Genomic DNA, 19,784 nt, shown 5'->3' on the forward strand with positions numbered 1-19,784 from the left:
CGCAGCCTCCCGCACGCCCAGAGGAACCCCCACGGCTCTGCGGGGTTCACTGGGTCACCGACAGAGCTCCGTGACCCTCCCTGGGGGTGGCAGGAGCTTGGTGCCCAGCCCTGAGCCCCCAAAACGCTGTGGGCTTTGCTGGTCCCACAGACAGGCGGCGGCCTCGTCCTGGAGGAGGCTCCGGCCTCCACCGGTGGCGGATGCAAACTGGGGAGGCGATGTCCCTCTCCGCCGCCCCGCCAAATAACGCCCCGGGGACATGGGGCTGGGGGAAAGCCTCTGCCCGGGGGGCTGCCCCCTCCCCAAAAGCTGCCCCAAAAGGGGTGGGAGGCGACGGGGACGAGGCCTGGCCTCGCCACGGGCGGAACAGGAGGCGGCCGGTGCACGGAGCTGGTCTGGGCTGGTCCGTGCCGGTGGTTGCTGCCCGCCCGTCCCCGTCCCATTCGGGTCCTGCACCTGCAGCCACCTCCGCTCCCTGCTTCTCCCCAGGGCCGGGCAATCCCCAGCCCCCGTGGGCTCCCTGCCCCATGGGGATGGGAGCCGGGAGGCTCTGGAGGCTCCTGCAGCAGCAGCTCCTCGCACCGGGCTGGCCCAGAGGCTGAATTTTCTCATGGCCCTGCTTGGTTTGGCTTCACCCCTGCCTGCACCCAGCCCGCGGGGAGGAGCGAAGGGGAACACAAACGCCACCAGGAGTTGTTTTTCCTGGTTGGGCCCTCCTGTCCTGTCCCGTCCCCCCCCGCTTTTTTGTGTTGTTGCCACCAACAGACTCAGGTTGGCAGCTCAGGCAGCGGCTGGCTCATGGCAGCAGCCCCCTGTCCCCCCCCGGTGCCTTCCCTGCGCTGTGACCTTGGGCAGGAGGTTGGGTGAAAAAAAAAAAAAAGCCCCCTTTATCCCAGGATCCCATTTCCTCAGGAAGAAAAAACACCCAAATCCAATGAAGTGACCCAGAATCTTTGCCCCAGGGGCTGGCTGCCCACCGCCCCCCACCCAAAGGCAGGCAGCGAGGGGCACGGAGCTGGGAGCGAGCAGCAGAAGGTGCCAGCAGGGAGCACAGGGGCTCATCGCGCCCAGCGCCAGCCCGTGGTCAGAGTTTGTGCCGGTTATTAAACTGCAGATAGCGATGATAAAGCTCGAGGAGGAAACAGAGAACCCTGGCAGCCGCCAGGGCTCGGAGGACCTCTGCTGGCACCGGCGCTGCAGGGCAGGTTCCTAGATACTGACCCAGAAGACAACCGGCCACCGGAGCCGCCAACCCTCCCTGGCCAGGCTGCTCCTTGGAAAACACACACCCCAAGCAGGATATTTGGGCCAAAAGGCCCCAGGCGCCGGCTTCCAGCTGTGGCAGAGAGCTGCGGGCATTCCCTTTTGCCTCCGTCAGGCGCTGCGGCCCGGAGGACAGCTCTGCCCCGTCCGTGCAGGTGGCCCCACGAGGCACGCAAAGCCCCAGATGAGACACCCGAGCCCCAACAGCTGTGCAATGTTTATTCTTGAAAAAATAATTCGATTCAGAAAGCCCTGGGGATGCCCTCGCCCCCCCCAGCCCAACCACAGCTGCCAAAGGGGAGCCTCGCGTGAGGAAGGGGGACGGAGGGAATAGGAGCCCCCGGCGCGCCCAGCAGCCCGTCACACGCAGAGGGAAGGGATGAGGAGCTCGAAGCCCCGGGGTCGAGTCCTGCCGCTGCCGAGAGCTGCAGTGCCCTGGGCCCTGCAGGACAGGGAGCAGCACGCGGGGCTGAGAGCTCCCGGGGAGCCATTCCCTGCCTGTGGGACCAGCGTCTCCCAGCCTCAGGCTGAGTCCGGCCAGCCAAGAAGGGAAGGGGGCAGTCGGTTAAAGGGAAAAGGGGCCTCGGGAACCGAGATGCCAAGGGAACGGCGTCACAGCGGAGAGCCACGCAGGTTTCTCCAAAGCAGTGCCTGGGAGCAAGTGGCTTTCCCCCTGAGGAAGCTAAGTCCCTTTCCCAGAGCATGTAAAGGACGTGTTTCTCGTATTTAACTAAATTATTAAAAAAAAAAAAAGCCCAGCCCCATCCACCACCCGTGGGCTGCCCCCCAGAGCACCAGAGAAGGGCAGTGCTGGGGGTGGCAGAGCAAGGAAGGGTTCAGCCTGAGCCCCAGGGCCGGTACCGTAAAGTCTCAAGGGTGCCACCCTGCACCCTCAGGCCACCCCTGCCACCTTCTGTTCCTCTCCTGTGTCTGTCCTGCCTCATGCAGTGCACACACAGCTGCCCTGTTGGGGCCGGCGCAGGTCACAGCCCCTGGAGTCACGCTAGAGCTGTGCTGTACCCACACAGGGACCATTTTGGGCAGAGAGGAGCAGATTTGCTGAGTTCACCAATATTTTCCTACCCCTGGCAAGGAAGGAGGAGGTGAACAGAGGATGGCGCCAGGGGAACAAGACAGAAACCTTCCAGGTCTGCCTCCTTGCAGGCTGAGGGCTGCTGGCTCTCCACGCTACTTTCCTGCTACCTTCCCCCAAGCAATAAATAAATAAGTTACTGTAGTGTAGACCCCAGCGGGGGCTGAGGTGTGTGCTCCCAGGGGGCCCCGGCACTCCGTTCACAGTGAGAAAACAGAGGGGACGAGCCCCTGGCCCACAGGGTGCTGCACCCCAGGGCCCAGCCCTCGCATCCCCTCCCTGTGAGCGCAGGGAAGGGGCTGAGCAGCAAATCCAGCCGCTGGCACAGCAGGCGAGCCAGAGCCTCCCTGCACTGAGGGTGGGGGACTGGGGCAGAGAAGTGATCTCCTGCCTCGTGGATGAGACAGGGAGGTGCACGGAGCAGGGGACTAGGGCTGGCCCTAGTGTGGGGAGAAAGTTAGTACCAAGGGGCTGGGGAGGGGGCCTGGGGTCCATCCTAAGGCACAGGAAGGGGGGCAGGGACCCCCTCCCTCTCCCTCTGCAGAGAGGACGTACCACGCCAGGAGAACCAGGCTGCCCCTCCTGGATCAGCTCGCAGCTTCCCTGCTAGCATCGTACCACAGTAAGGGGGGGATTCAGGGGAACAACTCCCCCTGCCCGTCCTCAGCGAGAGCTGGGCGTACCTGACAGGGAGGAGAGGCAGGGGTACAGTACCACAGGCAAGGACCACGCCACACCGCAGCATTTCCTCTCTCCAGGAGCGGCTGCTGGAGAGCCCAGGTCCATCCTGCCCCCGCAGCCGGAGGAGTCCCCGCTCGCTGCTCCCATCTCGCTCTGCAAGGCACTTTCACCCCCAATCCTGCAGCTGGGGGGGGCAGGGCTGCTCCCCACAGAGGAGGTGGGTGAGGGCGGTCTGAGCTGCAGCGCAGAGTAGGGTCCTCCTCCATCCGCAGTCCTCTCCGGCTCCCAGAACTGCAGGGAAAGGACAGGGGCACCCGCCTGTCCTCGTGCTGGGGACAGGGTGCCCCCTGCGTGCCCGCAAGGCGGGCTCCTCCTCGGCATTCCCTTCTGCCCCCAGCAGTCGCTGTGGCCCAGGCAGGGAGATGTCCAACCCAGTCTTCAAGGTGCAACCGTTGTGCAGGAGAAAGCAGCTGGAAGGTCCCTTCTTCACCACCGTGCTCACCGCTGGGCAAGAGTTCATAAATAACACCCAGCTGGCGGGCTGCAGCGCTTGTACACGAGCGTGCTGCCTTCTTGGGATCTGGGAGCGAAAATGGGAGCAGAGGCGTTCCTAAAGGCCTCCCACAGCCCTCAAGTGAGCAGTGCCTTCCTCCGACCTTGCCCAGCCAGGGGGCAACGGGAGCAGCATTAGTAAAGAGTCTGTGTTAAAAAATGTTCCTGGGACGATGGGGGTGGCACGTCTACAGGGAAGGACCCTGCCCCTGCGTGAGGGAGAGGGAGACCGTGACAGGGGGCTGGAGGTAGCCCAAAATCTCAAACTGCAGCCTGAAATGGGAGTCCACGTCCAGCCACCAGCCTCCAAGAGCCGCTGCCAACTCAGTCTCTGCACTGTGGGGGTCTCCGTCCTCTCCTGGTCCCCCCCCTCACTTCCCAGCTGCCAGCCTCACGTCTGCTCTGCTGCAGCAACTGCTGGCACTGCCACTGCCCCCTCCTCCTTCGCAGGGGGCTCCATGTAGATCGGCACCACTGAGGAGGGCTTCTTGGACCTGCGGGTGAGAAGGCTGGATGGGAGCTGGCACCAGCAGCGCCAGGAGCTCCCAAAAAGTGAGCTGAGACAGAAGCAGATAACAGTGTCCTGGGCAGGGGACGGTGCCAGGGGGGAATTACCCAGGTTTCTGTGCCCCTGATACTCACGAGTAGGGGGAGGCAGGGACCCCCACGACGAGGAAGTGGTTTTTCTTGCGGAAGAGCCGCCACAGCCCCTTGTGGTTCCCGCGGACGTCCAGGTCCCAGATATGGAGGCACTAGGGTGGAGGGGAGGGAAGAAGAAGCATCAGTGCCCACCTCCACCCACCATCAGTAGAGGGTGGGGATCCTGCTTCGGGACAGGGGTCTTGACCAGCACACCCAGGTGAGCAAATAAAAACTTCCAGACAAGCTTGGCCACGGGCTCCCGCACAGGGAGGTCATAAGATTTATCCACAATAAGCCAAGCGCCTGCCTAAAAACGACCCGGTGTCTTCCGTAAACATCAAGAGCTTAAACATCACCCAAGGGCAGCATGAATCCATTTTCTGAGCTGTGTCCATGCCATGGGCAAAAACCGAGGAAAATAGCCAGGTGTTTTCTAGCAATGCCAAGATCAGTGCGGGGGGGAGGACGTCCTATGCCAGGGCCTCACCTTGGCGAGCTGAGTCCAGGTGGTGAAGTCTGCTTCCTGCTCCATCTTGATGAACATGACATAGACCTTGCCCTCGGTGTCGGGCACAAAGGAGTCCTCACAGGGGTCCTTGCTGTGGTCCAGGACTTCAGCCTCACTGCAGAAACAGAACAGGGAGTGAGAAGACGACCTGCTTCCTCCCTGTTCCACTGCAGGGTGCTTCACACACTCCAGGGTGGCTGGGGCCACCTCCACCCTTTCTTCTGTCCTAGTTTGCCCACCTATCGTGCTCCGTAGATTCCCACCCTTCCTGCAGGCACTTACCCCAGGAGCCGATGAATTTCAGCCTCATAGGCATCTTTTCTCAAGCTGTTGAAGACAGAGCACAGAGATCAGGGCAAAGTCAGATAGGCTGATAAGCAAGGACCATCCCCAAGTGATCCAAATTAAAGATTACTCCATTGTAATACTAAAAGGCAAGTTGGAGACAATGGATGGAGAATAGGGACTGCCACACATCCTAGCAGGACGTGGTAGCAAAAATGTGACCTTTCAATGTTTGCCAGGACAGCTCTGAACTGCCTCCACCAAAGCATCCATGTCTTTGGGAGAAAACAGACAGACAACAAAAACAAAACCCACACAGGGCTGATTACTTGCACCTTGATAGGTTTAAGCTTCAAGCCAAGGTACCTGGTCTTCCAAGCTTATCAGTGAAAGGGAGTATAAGGGACAGGTGTCTGTCCCTCACTGTGGCTGGGGTCTCACAAACAAGAAGGAGGGGTGCTTTATGCCCAGGCTGCTTTTGGGATTCCTGGAACATGGCTTAGCTGAACACAACCTCACAAAAAGACTGCAAGGATTCATCCAGAGGTGCCAACGTGCTGGAGGTGATTGATGGTTTTTGTGCCAGAAGGGAAACATCCCCAGCACAAGCAGACAGGATCAGCTCATGCAGCTGTTTCATCCAGACCTTTTTCTGACCAGTACTCACCTCTCCACATTTTTAAGCTGGACATTTGGAACCGTGTTGAACTTGTGCTTTTTGAAATAGGCTTCCTGGTGAAGAGAGAGAGGATGGAAAGAAAACAGGGTTCAGCAGGGAGTCAGCAGTACTCGGACGTCACCTCAAGCACACCCACTACTACCTGGAGAGGTGACTGGGGTCAGAGCTCAGCACCAGGACAGGGCCTGGCAGAGGTCACTCACGTGGAAGTAGCCGTTCATGTTGAGCCCCACGATGCCGAAGTGGTAGGAGCGCGAGATGTCGGGGATGATGCACTCCCGGCCCTTCCGCTGCTCAGGCATCCGCATCCACATGTCCCAGTCCCAGAGCTGGGGAAGGGAAACTGCTGCTTACACTCACGTTTGGGGACATCACTCAATAAAATGGCTGTCCTGGGGCCCTTCCGGCTGCCCTCACAAGCTCCAGTCCCCACAGCCCAGCTTGCCAGGGCTGTTCCAGCTACATCTGTGGCTGGTTACGTGGTCCTCAAGTTAGTGCCTATCCCAGATCCATCCTGCTTGGGCATCCTTCCCAGGGGAAGCTCAGAAAGAACCAGGGCCCCTCCAAGAGCTGAAGATGATCAGGGACTGCAAATATACAAAGACGTAGGCGCAGAAGACAAAGCCCCCCGAGTATACTCACCTTCTCTGGGGTTGGCCACTTTGGCTCCAGCTCATCCTTGTAGAGGCTCTTCCGGAGCACCCAGCCCAGGCCCGGCATGGTCTCCACACGGTACAGGAGCGAGGGGTCCTCAGCCGTGTGCTCATAGCCCTGCGATGTTACGGGGAGCATTCAGCACCCTGAATGCATCCCTACCCCTCCAAGAAAGGGGGCAACTTGCCCCATGGAAACACCCAGCACTGGAAGAAGGGGACAGCCACTGGGAAGCACGGGGCAGGGACAGGATGGAAATTTGCAGGGGCACTTCTGAATGGTACAGGGCTGGGGAGACACACACAGGTTGATGGTGCTGGGGGAAACCTGCTTTACAGTGAGCACTCAGCCCCCAGACTTGGGGGCAACAAAGGGCACAGCTGTCCCTGCTCCGCCATCTCCCCCCAACCCACCTGGTCATTCCATGCTGAGATGCAGTACAGGCTCTCGTCCTCCTCCAGTAGGTATATTGACTGGCTCAGAAAGCTGAGGAAAGAGTTGCCCAGTCCATGGTCAGAGATCCTTCCCACAGACAAACCGAGGAAAATTCTCGGGAAATGAGCCATCCCCAACCGCTGGGAATGTTTAACCCACCTCTTGGGCTGAGGTGGCTGATGTTGGCATACGTGCATGTGCAAAACAAGTCAGCGGCTCAAAAATAAACAAAACAAACAAAAAAGGACAAAATCTACAAAATCCCAGATGCTGAAGTGACCCTGCACCAAGTCCTAGGGACAGTGAATTCAACAACTAGTCTCCGTGCATGCAGAGCTCAGCTACAGTCGTTGGCTAGGGACTGCTTAGCCCCGGACAGGTGAGCTACATCACGGCAGGGATCTGGCTTCTCCTGAGGCAGCCAGAGAGCTCCAACGAAACGCCCCTGAACAGAATCTCAGTGACCCACAGCTTTACCTGAAGAAGTCAACAGAAATGTCGAGGTCTTCCTCCAGAACCACAGCAAATTTGGCATCCTGTAGGGCAAGGTGAGATGTCAGAAGGATGGAGAGGACCAGGACAGAGCAGACACCAGGCAGTGACCCCAGTTGTGCTGCTCCCTGCCCCACAGGACCAATTCCAGCTCCTGTGAGGGAGGCTATCACAGACGCCACTCTCCCAGGGCAGCTTTGTGCTGCCTCACTCCCAAGGGCAAGCAGCGATACAGGGCTCAGGCAGAGGTCTCACTTACCGGGAACAGGTTGAAGGTTGCAGTCAGGCTGGCTTTGTAGTGCTGCAAGAACAGACACATCATTGCCTGTGTTAGCATCAACGCCTGGACCACAGGGAGGGGCAGCCTGGCACAGATGTGGGGCTAAGCCTGCCTCCCTCAAATACCATCCCAATAAAAAGCTCCCCTGGGGGCTGGGAAGGGTCTCTCACCTGGGAAACTCTGGCATTTTTAATGCTGATGGGAGTGTGCTGGATTCCTGAGAGGCCAAACAGCTCCACAACATCCATTGGCTCCTGCAACGGGAATGTAGAGAGCCTTCAAATGTGTGGGGTTAGACACACTCTCCCCACTCTCTGCCACAGTGTCAGCTCCCTGGAACAACAGCAACAGGCCAATCTCTTCTGTGTAGTTGTCCTCCTGGGGAACTCTGAGGCTCCAACTGCTGCTGTGCTAAGGACTCCACTGCAAGAAACTCACCAAACCATCTTGGTCCTTCAGCCCCTAAGTATCACTAACCAATGCCGTAAGTTTTCGTTAGACCCGCTACTTTAAATACCCAAACTTACACCCAAAGAATATCTAAGAGGCCCCAAGTTTCTAGTCCCCCATGGACAGCGCAGACATAAAACAGGTACGTCAAGGAACGCCTTCCAGCTGCTTAGTAGCAAGACCACAACCAACTCCACTTCCTCCCACAGCTGCCAAGAAGGACCTCTCGGTCCAAACACATTCTCACTGGGGGCAGAAGTAACCCGTATTTGGGCTGAAATACCTCTGCTCCTAGAAGGCGCCACCACAACCTTCTCCATCTTCCTGGTATCCACCACGGCAGCCCGAGCATCCGAGCTGCCCCCTCGCAGCAGAGGGATACTGCTCCAGTTGCCATGGCAATGGTTACTGCTATCTTTAACCACTCTGATGCACTGCAGTAACAGCCTGCACAAACACACCAGCTGCCCCAGCCCCACAGCCTGGCAGTGCTGGGAGAACTGGGCAACTGGGAGCACATCCTGCTGCCACAGAGCCAGGGCTTGCTGTGGGACTCTCCGGTGCATTACAAGGTTGAGCCGATGGGAAAGTCTTTGAACTCTCAAGAAACAGCTCTCCTCTACCAAGCCACAGCTTTCAGTGGCTTTTTTTCCAAGCCACTGTTTTCACAGCCTTTTCACAGACTTTTTTTAGGGTTCCATGCCTCCAGACTTTGCAAAGAAGCAGATGAGGAGCACCCTCACCGATAGCAGGAGGAAGGGTGAAGGGGCTCATAGCCTGCCACCCCACTAAGGACTAGGGCAGCACCGCATCCCCTCGGCTGGGGGACCAAGGACCTGTTTACAGGGACCCCCCAGGAGCATTCTCACCTCATAGTACCCATCAATGAAGACCATGATCATCCGAGGATTGACACCCTGAGCCGACAGCAAGGAGCGCAGCATCCTGGGGAGAAACCGAGGGGCCTGAGCACAGCACAGTCCCAGTGGGTCCAGGCCACTCCGCGGAGGGGTAGGGATTCCTTGGGGTGGGGAATGGGGGCAGGGTGAGGGAACAGGGCACAGGACCCAAAGGCTCTCCCCTTTCCCATGGCCAAGGACCCTGTGATCTGTCCCAGAAGCCGTGCCCACGTTGTTTGAGCAGCAAGGGGGCTTAACCGTGCCTGACCTCGTGGCAAAGAGCAGGCAAGTCGCACCCCCTGGAGCGGTTACCTGTACAGGTAGTTGGGGCGGTTCCCTGCAATAACAGCTACAGGCACGTCGAAGACCCTGTTGTCTTTGAGCTGGAAGAGAAAAAATGTGAGTGTGGCTGGGTGATGCCATGCCACCGACAGCAGGATCCAAGAGGCAGGGACCTGCCCGCTGTTAAACCCAGCACCAGCCACCCAGGATATGGTCTGCTCAGCGCTGCTGGAGATCCTGCCAGCTTCTTCCCTTCATCCCACCTCAGATCCTGCTCCCAAATCCCAGCCTGCATCCACCTGGAGACTTCTGTTCAAACCTGCCAGTGCTGTACTAAGGACAGCCCCTTCCCCATGACCCCAGCATCTTCTTCCTACATTGCCAGGGGCTAACGGCTTGCCCAAGGGCAGTCATCACCACTCAGCTGCTGTGTAGGGACAAGGCTCTACATCTGAGCTGCCCGTGGTCCTGCCTAGCCCCCCCTCCTGGAGCCTTCCTGATACTCTGCCCCGCACTCACAGGATCAGGGTTGAACTCAATGGGCGTGGGGTCTTTGCAGCTGCAGACGCTGCCGTAACCTTCCACTTTGCTGCAGAACCTCCTCCGGCGGCGGTTCAGCTCCGTGTCAGGCCAGTGGCACTCAGCATCTGGAGGCACCAAGGAGAAAAAAGGATTCCTCACCCCCACGGCCTCACCTTGTGTACTCCAGGCTGCCACACGGATGGCTTGCCCTGGGCTCAGCTATCACCAAACCAGTGCTTGCTGCTGTGAACGAGCATCACTGCAGGATACAGCATACAGGAGCCATTTGGAAACCGTTCCCGTTGCATGGCCTCTCTGAGGCAGCAACAGGCCTTGTTTGAGGCCAACAGTCAGAAAAGACTGGATCAGGCCTAGTTTGGAGATGTGACAAGTGGCCACAACATGTACCAGGCCCTCACCCTCACCTTTCTTTATGACCACACCTGGAATAGCCATGGAAGCACGAAGAAAGGAAGCTGGTGCCATTATAAGCCACCATCCCATGTCAAACAGCCTTAAAGCCATTCTGGGATGTTGCTAACACACCCACGGCTCTGACTTGAAAACACCAAGAACGTGGGCAGACGTCCTCCAGAGACACCCAGCACCGCAGAGCAGATTTTATTTTCCTACCTTCCACAGATGTCAGATGGACTTCTGTCTTCAGCAGCACAGGGTCGCCCCATGTCGAGAGGGCAGGTGACTTGGCGTGCTTCTCCCCGTACACTTCCCCTGGAGCAGGGACACGGGGTCAGGACAGTCTTGAAGAGCCAATCCCCATCACGTCAAGGCACGAGCAGAGCTGCAGCTCAGGGTGGTGATTTAGCATCCTGCCCTTGGCCTTTGGGGAGCTGCTAAAGGGAAATGCTCTGCCTCTGCCCCCTCCCTCACCCCCAGAAATGGAGCTACCTATTCTCTGTGACTTGTTGTCTGCTCATAGAGCATTTTGGGGATGGGCTGGGTTTGTCTTCACCTATTAAGGAGCTAGGAACACTCTCCTGGCTAAGCGTTAACCTCTCTTACCTCCCTTCTTCCCCACAAACGTCCACATATCTCTCCAGCTCAGGAACGGCGCAACTTGGCTCCCCAGGCTTTTCAGGACATTCTTGGCTGTGTCCTTGAGGTGAAAGGAGCCTTCATCCTGGAAGCAAACACAACCCTGCAGCTGAGGTCTGCCTACCAAAGAGTCTCCCATCAATACCAAAGAGATACAGGGCCCATTCCTACCCTTGAACCAGCTGAGCCAGAGAAATTCAAAAGCAGGTTCCCAAGATCTCCACACCACTAAACCTGCTGGTTGTTTCACCATGACCTACGGGCAAGGTCAGAGGAGTCAGACTCCTGTTTCCTCGAGACCACACTGTTCTCAAGCAGGGACAGTGTCTACCAACACTTCACACATCTGAACCTGCCACCTTAAAGCACAGTGGTGCTCACAGAGTAGCCCCAGAGCCAGCACAGTCCACTCCCACCTCAACAGCCTGGAACTGGCACAGAACACCACCCAGAAAGGTCCCCCTACATCCTTATACTTCTTCACATTCATTCTCCACCTTGCTTACATCTGCAAGTTCTGGTACACTCTCTTTTTGCCCTCCAGCCTTACTGGGCACACAGCAGTAACCAGGGAGAGTGAGAGGATGAGGGAGGTGGTCCAACCAGGGAGACACAGCACAGCTGGGAATGTGACATTTAGCTCTGGGAACGCCCAGTGACATTCAAGAGTCCAGCTTGAGGGTGTCCTCATTCGAGGTGACATTTTGTTCTGACACTAATGTCACCTACCTTAATGGTGAAGATCAGGATTCGGCCCCGGGCAACCATATTGAGGAAGAGTACCATGGCTTCGTCTTCATGAGGAGAGTAGGTGTCAAAGACCCTCTTGGCCATCACGTGACCCTGTTGGCATTCAAACACAAGATGCATCTTAAGTTTTATATAATCAGGACAGGTGGGAATATGGAAATCTGCCCTGGAAGTCTCAGATCCAGAGCAACACGATGAGTTCATTTTTTGGTGGGCTAAGGAGCAAGTCCCCAGGCAAGCTCTGCCTTTTTGTAGCACACAAAGTGCTGAGGGGCAGCTTCAGTCAACCCCATGACTCCTCTTCTTCCTGCTCCCCAGTGACATCCCCGTTGGGGTTCACATTTCTCCCGGTCTAAACCGCCTAGGAAACCAGTCAAAGCCTTTCTCTGAGCTAGACAAGCACAGGAGAAACACCGTGTTGTACTCTGGCATCTGGAGGCAAACTCGTATTCAGAGACCTCTCTCCTGGCTGCCCGTCTCCTCACACACCCAACAGTTAGACAGGAAGGACACACGCAGCTCGGGGACAAAGCCACAGGCAGGCACGCAGGGATGCTTTACCGTAGCCTGGTTTAAGACGATGACGTGGATCCCTCTTCCCTGCTCACGAGCCTCATCTTCCAGGACCTGCGGGTGGAGAAACGATGAGAACCAGGAGCCAGCACCCCGTATCCCCTGCCCATTCGGCACAGCAGGGCCCCCAAACAAAGGGCAGGTCTCTCTCTGTGACTTCTGGTCAGTCACGGAAGTGCTCTCACTGCCTGTGGTCACAGCGCCACCCGTTCAGCCCCATCCTCCCACTTACCGTCGTTCCATCCACAGCCACGTAGACCTTTGACCTGCTGGAGTACACCTCGACATCCAAGACCTTCTTGTTGCTCACAGGGTGCCTAGGGACCTCCACGTTCAGCAGCTCATCATCTACAGGGGAAGAAAGCCCAGGCTCAACCAGCCCCAGCACCCCTGGCTTGTCCCTGCTCCGCCCTAGCCCAGCCAAACCCCCAGGCACCCCAAGCCCCCAAGCCACGGGTCAGAACCTAAGGGGAAAGCAAGTGAAGGAAATCCAATAGAGCAACAGGTCTGACCCCTTGCAGACCTCTGCGGCCAAACGTGTTGAAGTAGACAGACCAGGAACGGAAACATCCTTTTCTATTTTTTGTTAAACCCACAGGCACAGACCTCTTCTTCATGCTGTAGTTGGCCACAAGTTTCCCCAGACTTCAAGAAATTACTTCCTGCCCCTCACCGTAATCCTGTGCAGACTCCTCCTCCTCCTCATAAGCAGCTCTCCGGGTGTCCAAGATCAGTTTGATGTTCACGATCACAGTTACAAGCAGGAAGAGGACAGCTCCTGTCTGCAATGCAGGGTGCTCTGTGTTAGCAGCTTGTAACAACCCCAAGAGCGGGCCACCTCCCTGGCAGAGTCTGCAGGGCACCCCGAGGAGATCTGCCAAGGGATCTTCAGTACCATTGCCCCCATTCTTCTTTTTCAGACACAGAGCAAAGCAGAAACTATTCCACACCCAAAGGACCATTTTTTGAGACAGGAAGACTTGGAACACGAACATCCAGTGGTGGGAAATGATCAATCTGCAAGGGGGAAGCTGCAAGATCCCAAGAGGATGGCAGCACTGCCTGGGATGCAGGACAACCTGGGTTTGAAGGCAAGGCCTCAGCTGACACCTTGACACCTAACACTGCCACAGAGTTGCCAGCAGCGCCTGCCTGAAAGATCGGGCCTGATCCCAAGGCCCCCAAGCAGTCTCCTTCCCCAGGGAGCCCTCGTGAGCCTTCATCCCCCCAGGCAAGCACAAAACCTTCTCCTTCCCTCAGTCACTGACTGCCAAATTCCACCAGGCTCCGCTCACTGTGGGAACAGCTCCTTTTGTGCAGCCCCATGGGCAAACCCTCCCCATCCTTATACCCCCAGATGTCCCCTGGGATGGCAGCTCAACGACAGATTAGCAGTTTTATGGTACAGACAAGCAGGTCTGTGGCTTTCCTAAACACCAGCTGCCTCTAGGGCATGAGATCCTGTTACTCAGTCCTATTTTCTGTCTGCCTGTTGCACCTTATACCAGGCTTGGTTTGCAAATCACCTGGCAGGAATGGTTTCCCACTGCGGGCAGAGCCCTACTGCACTCAGTACACGTACAGAACCAGGAGGGAAGGAATCACTCAAGTCACATTTTTTTTTTACTAAGAGTCTCCCAAAGAAGCCCGAACAGCTGTATCTTCTGCCATAGCCACTTAATGGTCCATTTGCAGCTGGCAGGAGCTGCTAGACACAGCAGACCCCTCCATGCAGGAGCACAAAGCCACTGGGGTGGATTTTCTAGGAACAGGTTTGGCTTCCCCAGCATGTTAGGTCACCCAGGCCTCCTGGCATACCCCCCCCCACCCATGCTGCTGCCCCATAACCCTGCAAACCCCGCAGATCAACCTCCCTAATCCACCGCGGGCGACTCACCTGGCACAGCTTCCTCAGCGCCCGCTGGTTCATGAGCTTGTACTTCCAGGCCAAGTACCAGCTCCGCTTCTTGTGGGGCTTGAGCACGGCGTTGGGCTTCCACTCCTCCATAGTCGCGGGGGCAGGGACGAGGGTCAGGATGCGCTCGCCTCCTCTCGAGGGTCCATCGGGGCTCCCTGCGGGGACGGGGTGGGCACAGGCTGAGACTCAAATCCCCTCCCCAGCAAAGCCAGAGCCTGCCAGCTGCGGGTGAGGGCACTGTACGGGGAGCAAGGAGAAACCCCCCGACCCCAGGGGCTCCTGAGGGCCCTGCCCCGAGCCAGCCCACCCCGGCGCTGAGGGGCGGCGGCCCCAAACCCCACCCCGGTGCTGAGGGAAGGCCCCAAAGTCCCCGTGGTGCTGAGGGGGGGACAAGGCCCGGCCGGGCCGAGGCCTCCCCGGGGAGGCCCGGAGGAGGCCGCAGGAGGCGTGAGGCGGGCCCGGAGCCGCCCGGTGCCCGGTTGCGGGGTGCGTGAGGGCACCACAAGGCCGCGTCCCGGCGCTACTCACGGCGAGCCGGGAGCCGGGCCCGCTCCGCGCCCCGCTGGGCGCCGCCGCCGCCCCCTCAGCACCGGCGGGGCCGCGCCGCTTCCGGCGCCGCAGAGCGCCGCGAGACGACCGGGCGGGGGGGGGGGGCGGGGCGTGGCCTCGCTTAGCCCCGCCCACCGCGCCGCGAGGGGGCGTGGCTTCGGCGGCGGGGGAGAGCGGTTGCGGCGGAGGGCTGCGGGGCTGCGGCGGAGGGGGGCGTGGCTTGCGGAAAGGGGGCGTGGCTTACCGGGAGGGGGCGTGGTTTGAGGAAAGGGGGCGTTGCTTGAGGAAAGGGGGCGTGGTTTGGGGAAAGGGGGCGTGGCTTGCGGAAAGGGGGCGTGGCCTCGGTGACAGCGCCGCCCGGTGCCGCCGCCCGGTGCCGGCCGCATGGAGGGCGGCGGGGAGGCGCTGCCCGCGGACCTGCGGGAGCTGGCCGGCAAGCTGGGCCGGCGGCCGCCCGCCGGGCTGCTGCGGGGGCTGCGGGCTGAGCCCCTCCCGGTGCCGCTCCCGGTGCTCCCGGTGCCCGTTCGCGGTGCCCGCCCGCCGCTCGCCGACCGCCTCCGCGCGCTCCGCTTGGAGCTGGTGAGTGCCGGCACCGGCGGGCGGAGGGGAGCGCGGGGCGGGGGAGCTGCGGGTTACCGGGCTAGCGGTGCTGCTGAGCCCGCCCCGGTTGCCCCGGGGGTGGCGGCGGGCACGGGCAGCTCCTCGGCATCACCCCGCCGGCACCGGGGGGAGCCGCTGGGCTCGGGGAACGGGGCGGGGTTGGGCGCCGGGGGCGCTCCCACGCACGGGAGCGGCGTTTACACAGGGAAAAGGGGCCGAAGGGTGCCCCCGCCACCGGCTGCACCGGCCGTACCGGCGGCTCAGCCCCGCCGGCGGAGCGGCGGTGAGGCCTGGGAGGCCGAACCGGGCGGCCCCGGTGCCCCTTGGCTGCGTGGTTGTACTCTGAGCCCGGGGGGAAGGTCCAGAGCCCGGCTGCTGGGAGGAGGAGGAAGAGGAGGAGGAGGAGGAGGAGGAGGAGGAGGAGGAGGAGGAGGATGAAGGCTGCCTTACCCCCCGCGACACCCTCAGGGCCCCGCTTTGGGCCATGTTTTATAACCCCCGGCCCTCAGCACCGAGCTCGGGGCTTTCCTCCCCCTGCCCCGGCCCTTCCCATCCCCACCCCACGCAGCGGGGCCGGCGGCGGTGGCCCCAAACCGGGGGGCAGCCGGGGTCCGGGGGGGGGTCCCCATCGCCCCCAGCCCCCAGGCAGGACCCCAAATGTCCCCCCGTGGGCACAGCACCACGCCTGGCCCCCACGCCGCAGCCGTGCTGGGAGGAGAGGCTTGCCCGGCGTGGGCGGCGCGGGGAGGAGGCAGCGAATTCCCACGTTTTCCCGACCCGAAGGGGATATTTTATCCCCAGGGGCACGATCCTGCCTGTGGGAGGGAGGGGGAGCGGGTTTGGGGGCGAGGAGCGCATCCTGCCCTGGTGCTGGGCTGCCCTTTAATGCCCTTGGGGACGGAGGGGACAGGGCAGAGGTGGCGCTTGTCAGGGTGGAAATCCTAATTGCAGCTTTGTCCCCAGCCCCTTAGGCCAATTTCCTCCCATTGCCCCAAATCTGTCAGTCCTGGAGGGAGAAAAAAACCAACGCGTGGGTGCTGGGGAGGGACGAAGGACCGTGGCCCTATTGGGGCGGGCTGTGCTGGGGTCACTGCCCCCTTTTAGGACGGGACATTTCAGGAGGATGGGATGGTTGTGGGGGTGGACAGTGTGCTGGGGGAAACTGAGGCACGTCCCGGAGCAGGTTGTCCGGTGTCCCCCAGTGCCATGCCACGCACCGGGCACCGCGGTCACCTTGCTCCCCGCTGGCTGCTGCTGCCACTTGCAGGGACAGGGACATAAAGGGCAGCTGGCTTCTTGTAGGATCTTGTAGGATCTCGGTGTCCTTCCACGCCGCCCTCACCTGGATGCTTACGGGGGTGAAGCGGCGGGGCTCAGGCTGGCCCGAAATCGCAGCAGATCAGCCAAAGAAACCGAATCTGGGGAGCATCCCTCATCGGGATCCCATCCCTTAATTTGGGGCAGCTTCTGACCTCAGGGCCCCGCTCCCCCCTCGCCTCTCCGCCCGCCACAGCTGGATGTGGTGGAGAAAAACGCAGTTTCTCCAGGCCTGGGGAGGATGTCAGGAGCTCCCAGGCTGCCTCGTCCAGCGCGTCCTCCGTGCCAAGGCCAGATGCTTTTGGAGCGTGCGGAAAAGTCCGTCGGAGGCGGTTTGTGAAATAACTTGCCTAGAAAGGAAGTTTCTGCAGTTCACAGCTGGCTCCTGCCCCAGTCTGGGCTGGCTGCAGCTCTCTCATCCCCTTGCAATTTATTTATTTGTTTTTTTTTTTAAATCCAGCCTGATGGGTTTGGGGAGGGGCAGGGGGTTGGTGTCGGGTCGCTATAAGCGTTTGCCCATTTTCTTTGCATCTTCTGAGCTGCGAGGCGTCACCTCCGTCCGGAGCTTTCCCAGGCTCCTTCCTCCGGCGGCTTTGTCCCGGTGCCAGCCGTGGGACCGGAGATGGGGCTCCCCAGAGACCCTCGGGGCACGCTCAGGGCAGCTTTTCCCTCGGCTGAGGACGTGGCTGCGTTTCACCAGCTCCCAGCCCAGCTGGGATTTGCCTTTGGAGATGCATTGCTCACATTATCCCAGCTCTCAGCCCTCGTCTCCCCTCGCACCGGCTGCCCCTACCTGGCTCGCCGTGGGTTTCTCTCCCTCTCCCCCACCCCCTGCCTTTTTATTCCCTTTCCTGGCAAAATATTTCCGCCCGGCGCAGGGGAAATCCAGTGGCTTTCGGCGGCGAGTATCATACGGCCAGGAATGTCTTGGCACGCCGGGCTTCCCGTTAGGAAACCAGATGTTCCTGCAGGAGCTGCAGCTCTGCGGAGAGCTTTCCCCGACCCCGCAGGGGCAGGGGGCAGCCAAGCCAGGGTGGGATCGGTGATAGGGACCCCATAACCCCATGATACCCCCACCATGGCTCCAGGCCGAGCGCAAACAAGGGCCAGGATGGATGCCTTGTGTCTGATTTTTCTTACATCTCAAAAAAGGTGATGTTTGACTGGGATTTTTGGGTGGGATTTGGGTTTCGGTGCGTTCAGGGGATGCTCTGGGCTCAGATCTGGACCCCCTGTGCCCGCAGTTATTTGCTTGCCCCCATCCCCACGGGGGTGCTTGTGTATGGGGACGGCTGCGTGGGTGCCATAAGTTGTTGGTCCCTGATGATGGGGTCTCAAGCAGGACCACGGGGCTGGGATTTGGGGCCGTAGGTCTCTTGGGGGCCGGGGATGGAGGGAGGGCGAAGCGTGCCGCGCCCCCCGCTGAGCCGTGCTCTCCGTCTCCCCCCCCCCTCCCCAACCCAGGCCTACCTGCGGGCGGTGGACGTGAAGATCCTGCAGCAGCTGGTGCTGGTGAACGAGGGCATCGAGGCGGTGAAATGGCTGCTGGAGGAGCGGAGCGCGCTGCCCAGCCGCGGCAGCAGCCTGGCCAGCAGCCAGTACAGCCTGGCGGGCAGCCAGGCGGCCTCGCGGCGGGGCAGCTGGGACAGCCTGCAGGACCCCCCCGACAAGCTGGACAGCATCTCGGTCGGCAGCTACCTGGACACGCTGGCTGACGACATGGACGAGTACTCCCAAAACGCCGCCGAGCCTCCCGCGAGACCCCTGGGCAGGGCCGAGCAGGACTGGGGCAGGATGGACCCCGAGAGGGGCCTTGGGAAGCTGGAGAAGGGCAAAGCGGAGCACGAGTGGCCCCCCGCAGACCTCGCCCCGGACCAGCAGCGGTTTGCCAAGGAGCCCCAGGTGGCCAACGGCTACTTGGGCAAGCAGCCCGGCTCTTTGGAACCGGGCAAAGACCCCAAAGTGCCAGCGGGGGCCGGGGAAAGGATGGGGAAGGGGAACCCAAGCGGGAAGGCTCGGAAAGCCGAGGCTGACTCGGAGAACTGCAAACTCACCAGCAAACTGCACGCGGAGTACGACGCCCACTGGCGCTGGCTCCAGTCCCAGGACGACGTGACGTTCTTGTAGCCCCCTTTGCTGGTCCTCACGCCCCCGGCCCGGCTCCCCTCTTCGCCTGCTCTGCTTCGTTCGGCCCCGCTTGGGAGCGTGGTTTGGCTGGGAGGGGGTCAGGGTGGTTGGGTCGTGTCCCCTTGTCCCTCTGAGCCCCCCGCCAGGGAACGCAGCTCAGAGGGGCTGGGTGAGGGCTGCCCGCCCCGTGGGCAGTTGGTGGGAGAGGCAGGGTGAGGTGGGGCCCCCTAAATTTAATCCTTTGCTCTGGGGTGAGCTGAGCACCCCCGTTGGGCCTGCTTGTCTCCATCGCCCTCTTCAAGGCCAGCGCCCCTCAAGGGTAGGTCTGACCTGGAGGACCTGGGGCCGCGGCACGTGGTCGATGCCAAAATCCCCTTCCCTGAAGGGGCAGGTGGTTTCGGTGACCTGCAACGTGGTGGGGTGGGCACCGTGGCTGCTCCGTGGGGCTTTCTCGGTGCCCTGCGGAGGAGGGATTTCGGCACAGATCTCCCTTCCCCGCGTGCCCGCAGAAGGGCAGAGCAAAGTGGGAGTTTCCTGACGTGTTTCGAGGCTCCTCCGCCAGCGTGGATTTGCAGTGACCCTGCCCCAGAGATGTCCTCTGTGCCCCGAGAGCCTTGGCTTCTTCCCGTGCCTTTCACTGCCCGCCCGCTACGCCCCCCAGCACCCCCGGCTTGCAGAGCATGGCTTGTGCTGGAGCTGTGCTGCCTCGGGCAGGATCTGCTCCCTCCAGCAGATGATGCGGGGAAGGACCTCGGCATCCCACAGCCTCAAGGAGGGTGCTCTCCCACGCGCAGGGAACGAGCCTGGAAGGTGCTGGCCCCAGCTGGGTGCTGCAACAGCCGCCTGCTTGCCTCGGCACAGGTTTTCCCCTCCGTCTGTGAGCTGAATCCTGCCTCTGTCCTTGTTGGGGTGGTGGGAGTTGGTTCAACTTCTCCTGAAACAGCTGGGAAGCCGAGAGAGAGGGAAGACCTTTCTGGAGCAAAGACCTTTCTCGTGGCTTTCCCGCGTAGCCACCGCGTCCCCCAAGGCTGGCGTCCCCAGCTTTCCCTCAAGCTCTGCATGCCGTGAACCCGCTGGGGGTCCCTGGGGTGGGGGGGGGAACCTAAAGTCCTCCGGCATTGCTGAAACCGCTGTCGACAAAAATAGCTGGCTTAATAAATGGTTGTGTTTCTCCAAA

The 19,784-nt window shown here is 60.4% G+C and overlaps 2 protein-coding genes across 3 annotated transcripts; one reads left to right on the forward strand and one right to left on the reverse strand.

Annotated features, from left to right (window-relative positions):
- Positions 1–1,468: 1,468 nt before the first annotated feature.
- Positions 1,469–17,969, reverse strand: POMGNT1 (protein O-linked mannose N-acetylglucosaminyltransferase 1 (beta 1,2-)). 2 transcript variants are annotated; one of them, XM_083846977.1, is made up of 22 exons: positions 17,951–17,969; positions 13,994–14,169; positions 12,770–12,878; positions 12,329–12,444; positions 12,085–12,150; positions 11,503–11,616; positions 10,741–10,858; positions 10,351–10,449; positions 9,715–9,842; positions 9,226–9,296; positions 8,884–8,959; positions 7,735–7,818; positions 7,544–7,585; positions 7,270–7,328; positions 6,771–6,843; positions 6,346–6,474; positions 5,907–6,032; positions 5,692–5,756; positions 5,022–5,066; positions 4,719–4,854; positions 4,232–4,341; positions 1,469–4,083 (listed from the first exon to the last, which is right to left on the reverse strand). In XM_083846977.1, exons 2-22 carry the CDS (start codon positions 14,102–14,104, stop codon positions 3,981–3,983), a joined length of 1,980 nt encoding a protein of 659 aa, XP_083703103.1. In that variant the 5' UTR covers positions 14,105–14,169; positions 17,951–17,969; the 3' UTR covers positions 1,469–3,980. The 2 variants fall into 2 exon arrangements, with proteins under 2 accessions (XP_083703103.1, XP_083703102.1); XM_083846976.1 differs by lacking the exon at positions 17,951–17,969 and adding an exon at positions 14,543–14,667.
- LURAP1 (leucine rich adaptor protein 1) lies at positions 14,871–19,784 on the forward strand. Its single transcript, XM_083846978.1, has 2 exons — positions 14,871–15,142; positions 17,945–19,784. Exons 1-2 carry the CDS (start codon positions 14,948–14,950, stop codon positions 18,605–18,607), a joined length of 858 nt encoding a protein of 285 aa, XP_083703104.1. The 5' UTR covers positions 14,871–14,947; the 3' UTR covers positions 18,608–19,784.

The sequence above is a fragment of the Anser anser genome, assembly GCF_964211835.1.
Source record: "Anser anser genome assembly, chromosome: 8".
In the NCBI taxonomy this organism is placed as follows: domain Eukaryota; kingdom Metazoa; phylum Chordata; class Aves; order Anseriformes; family Anatidae; genus Anser; species Anser anser.

Coding starts and splice junctions, on each gene's coding strand:
- POMGNT1 (XM_083846977.1), bottom strand. CDS start 14,104: ATGGAGGAGTGGAAGCCCAACGCCGTGCTCAAGCCCCACAAGAAGCGG. Junction 12,879..13,993: donor CGCTGAGGAAGCTGTGCCAG/GTGAGTCGCCCG, acceptor CCTGCATTGCAG/ACAGGAGCTGTCCTCTTCCT. Junction 5,757..5,906: donor ACATGAACGGCTACTTCCAC/GTGAGTGACCTC, acceptor TCTCTTCACCAG/GAAGCCTATTTCAAAAAGCA.
- LURAP1 (XM_083846978.1), top strand. CDS start 14,948: ATGGAGGGCGGCGGGGAGGCGCTGCCCGCGGACCTGCGGGAGCTGGCC. Junction 15,143..17,944: donor GCGCGCTCCGCTTGGAGCTG/GTGAGTGCCGGC, acceptor TCCCCAACCCAG/GCCTACCTGCGGGCGGTGGA.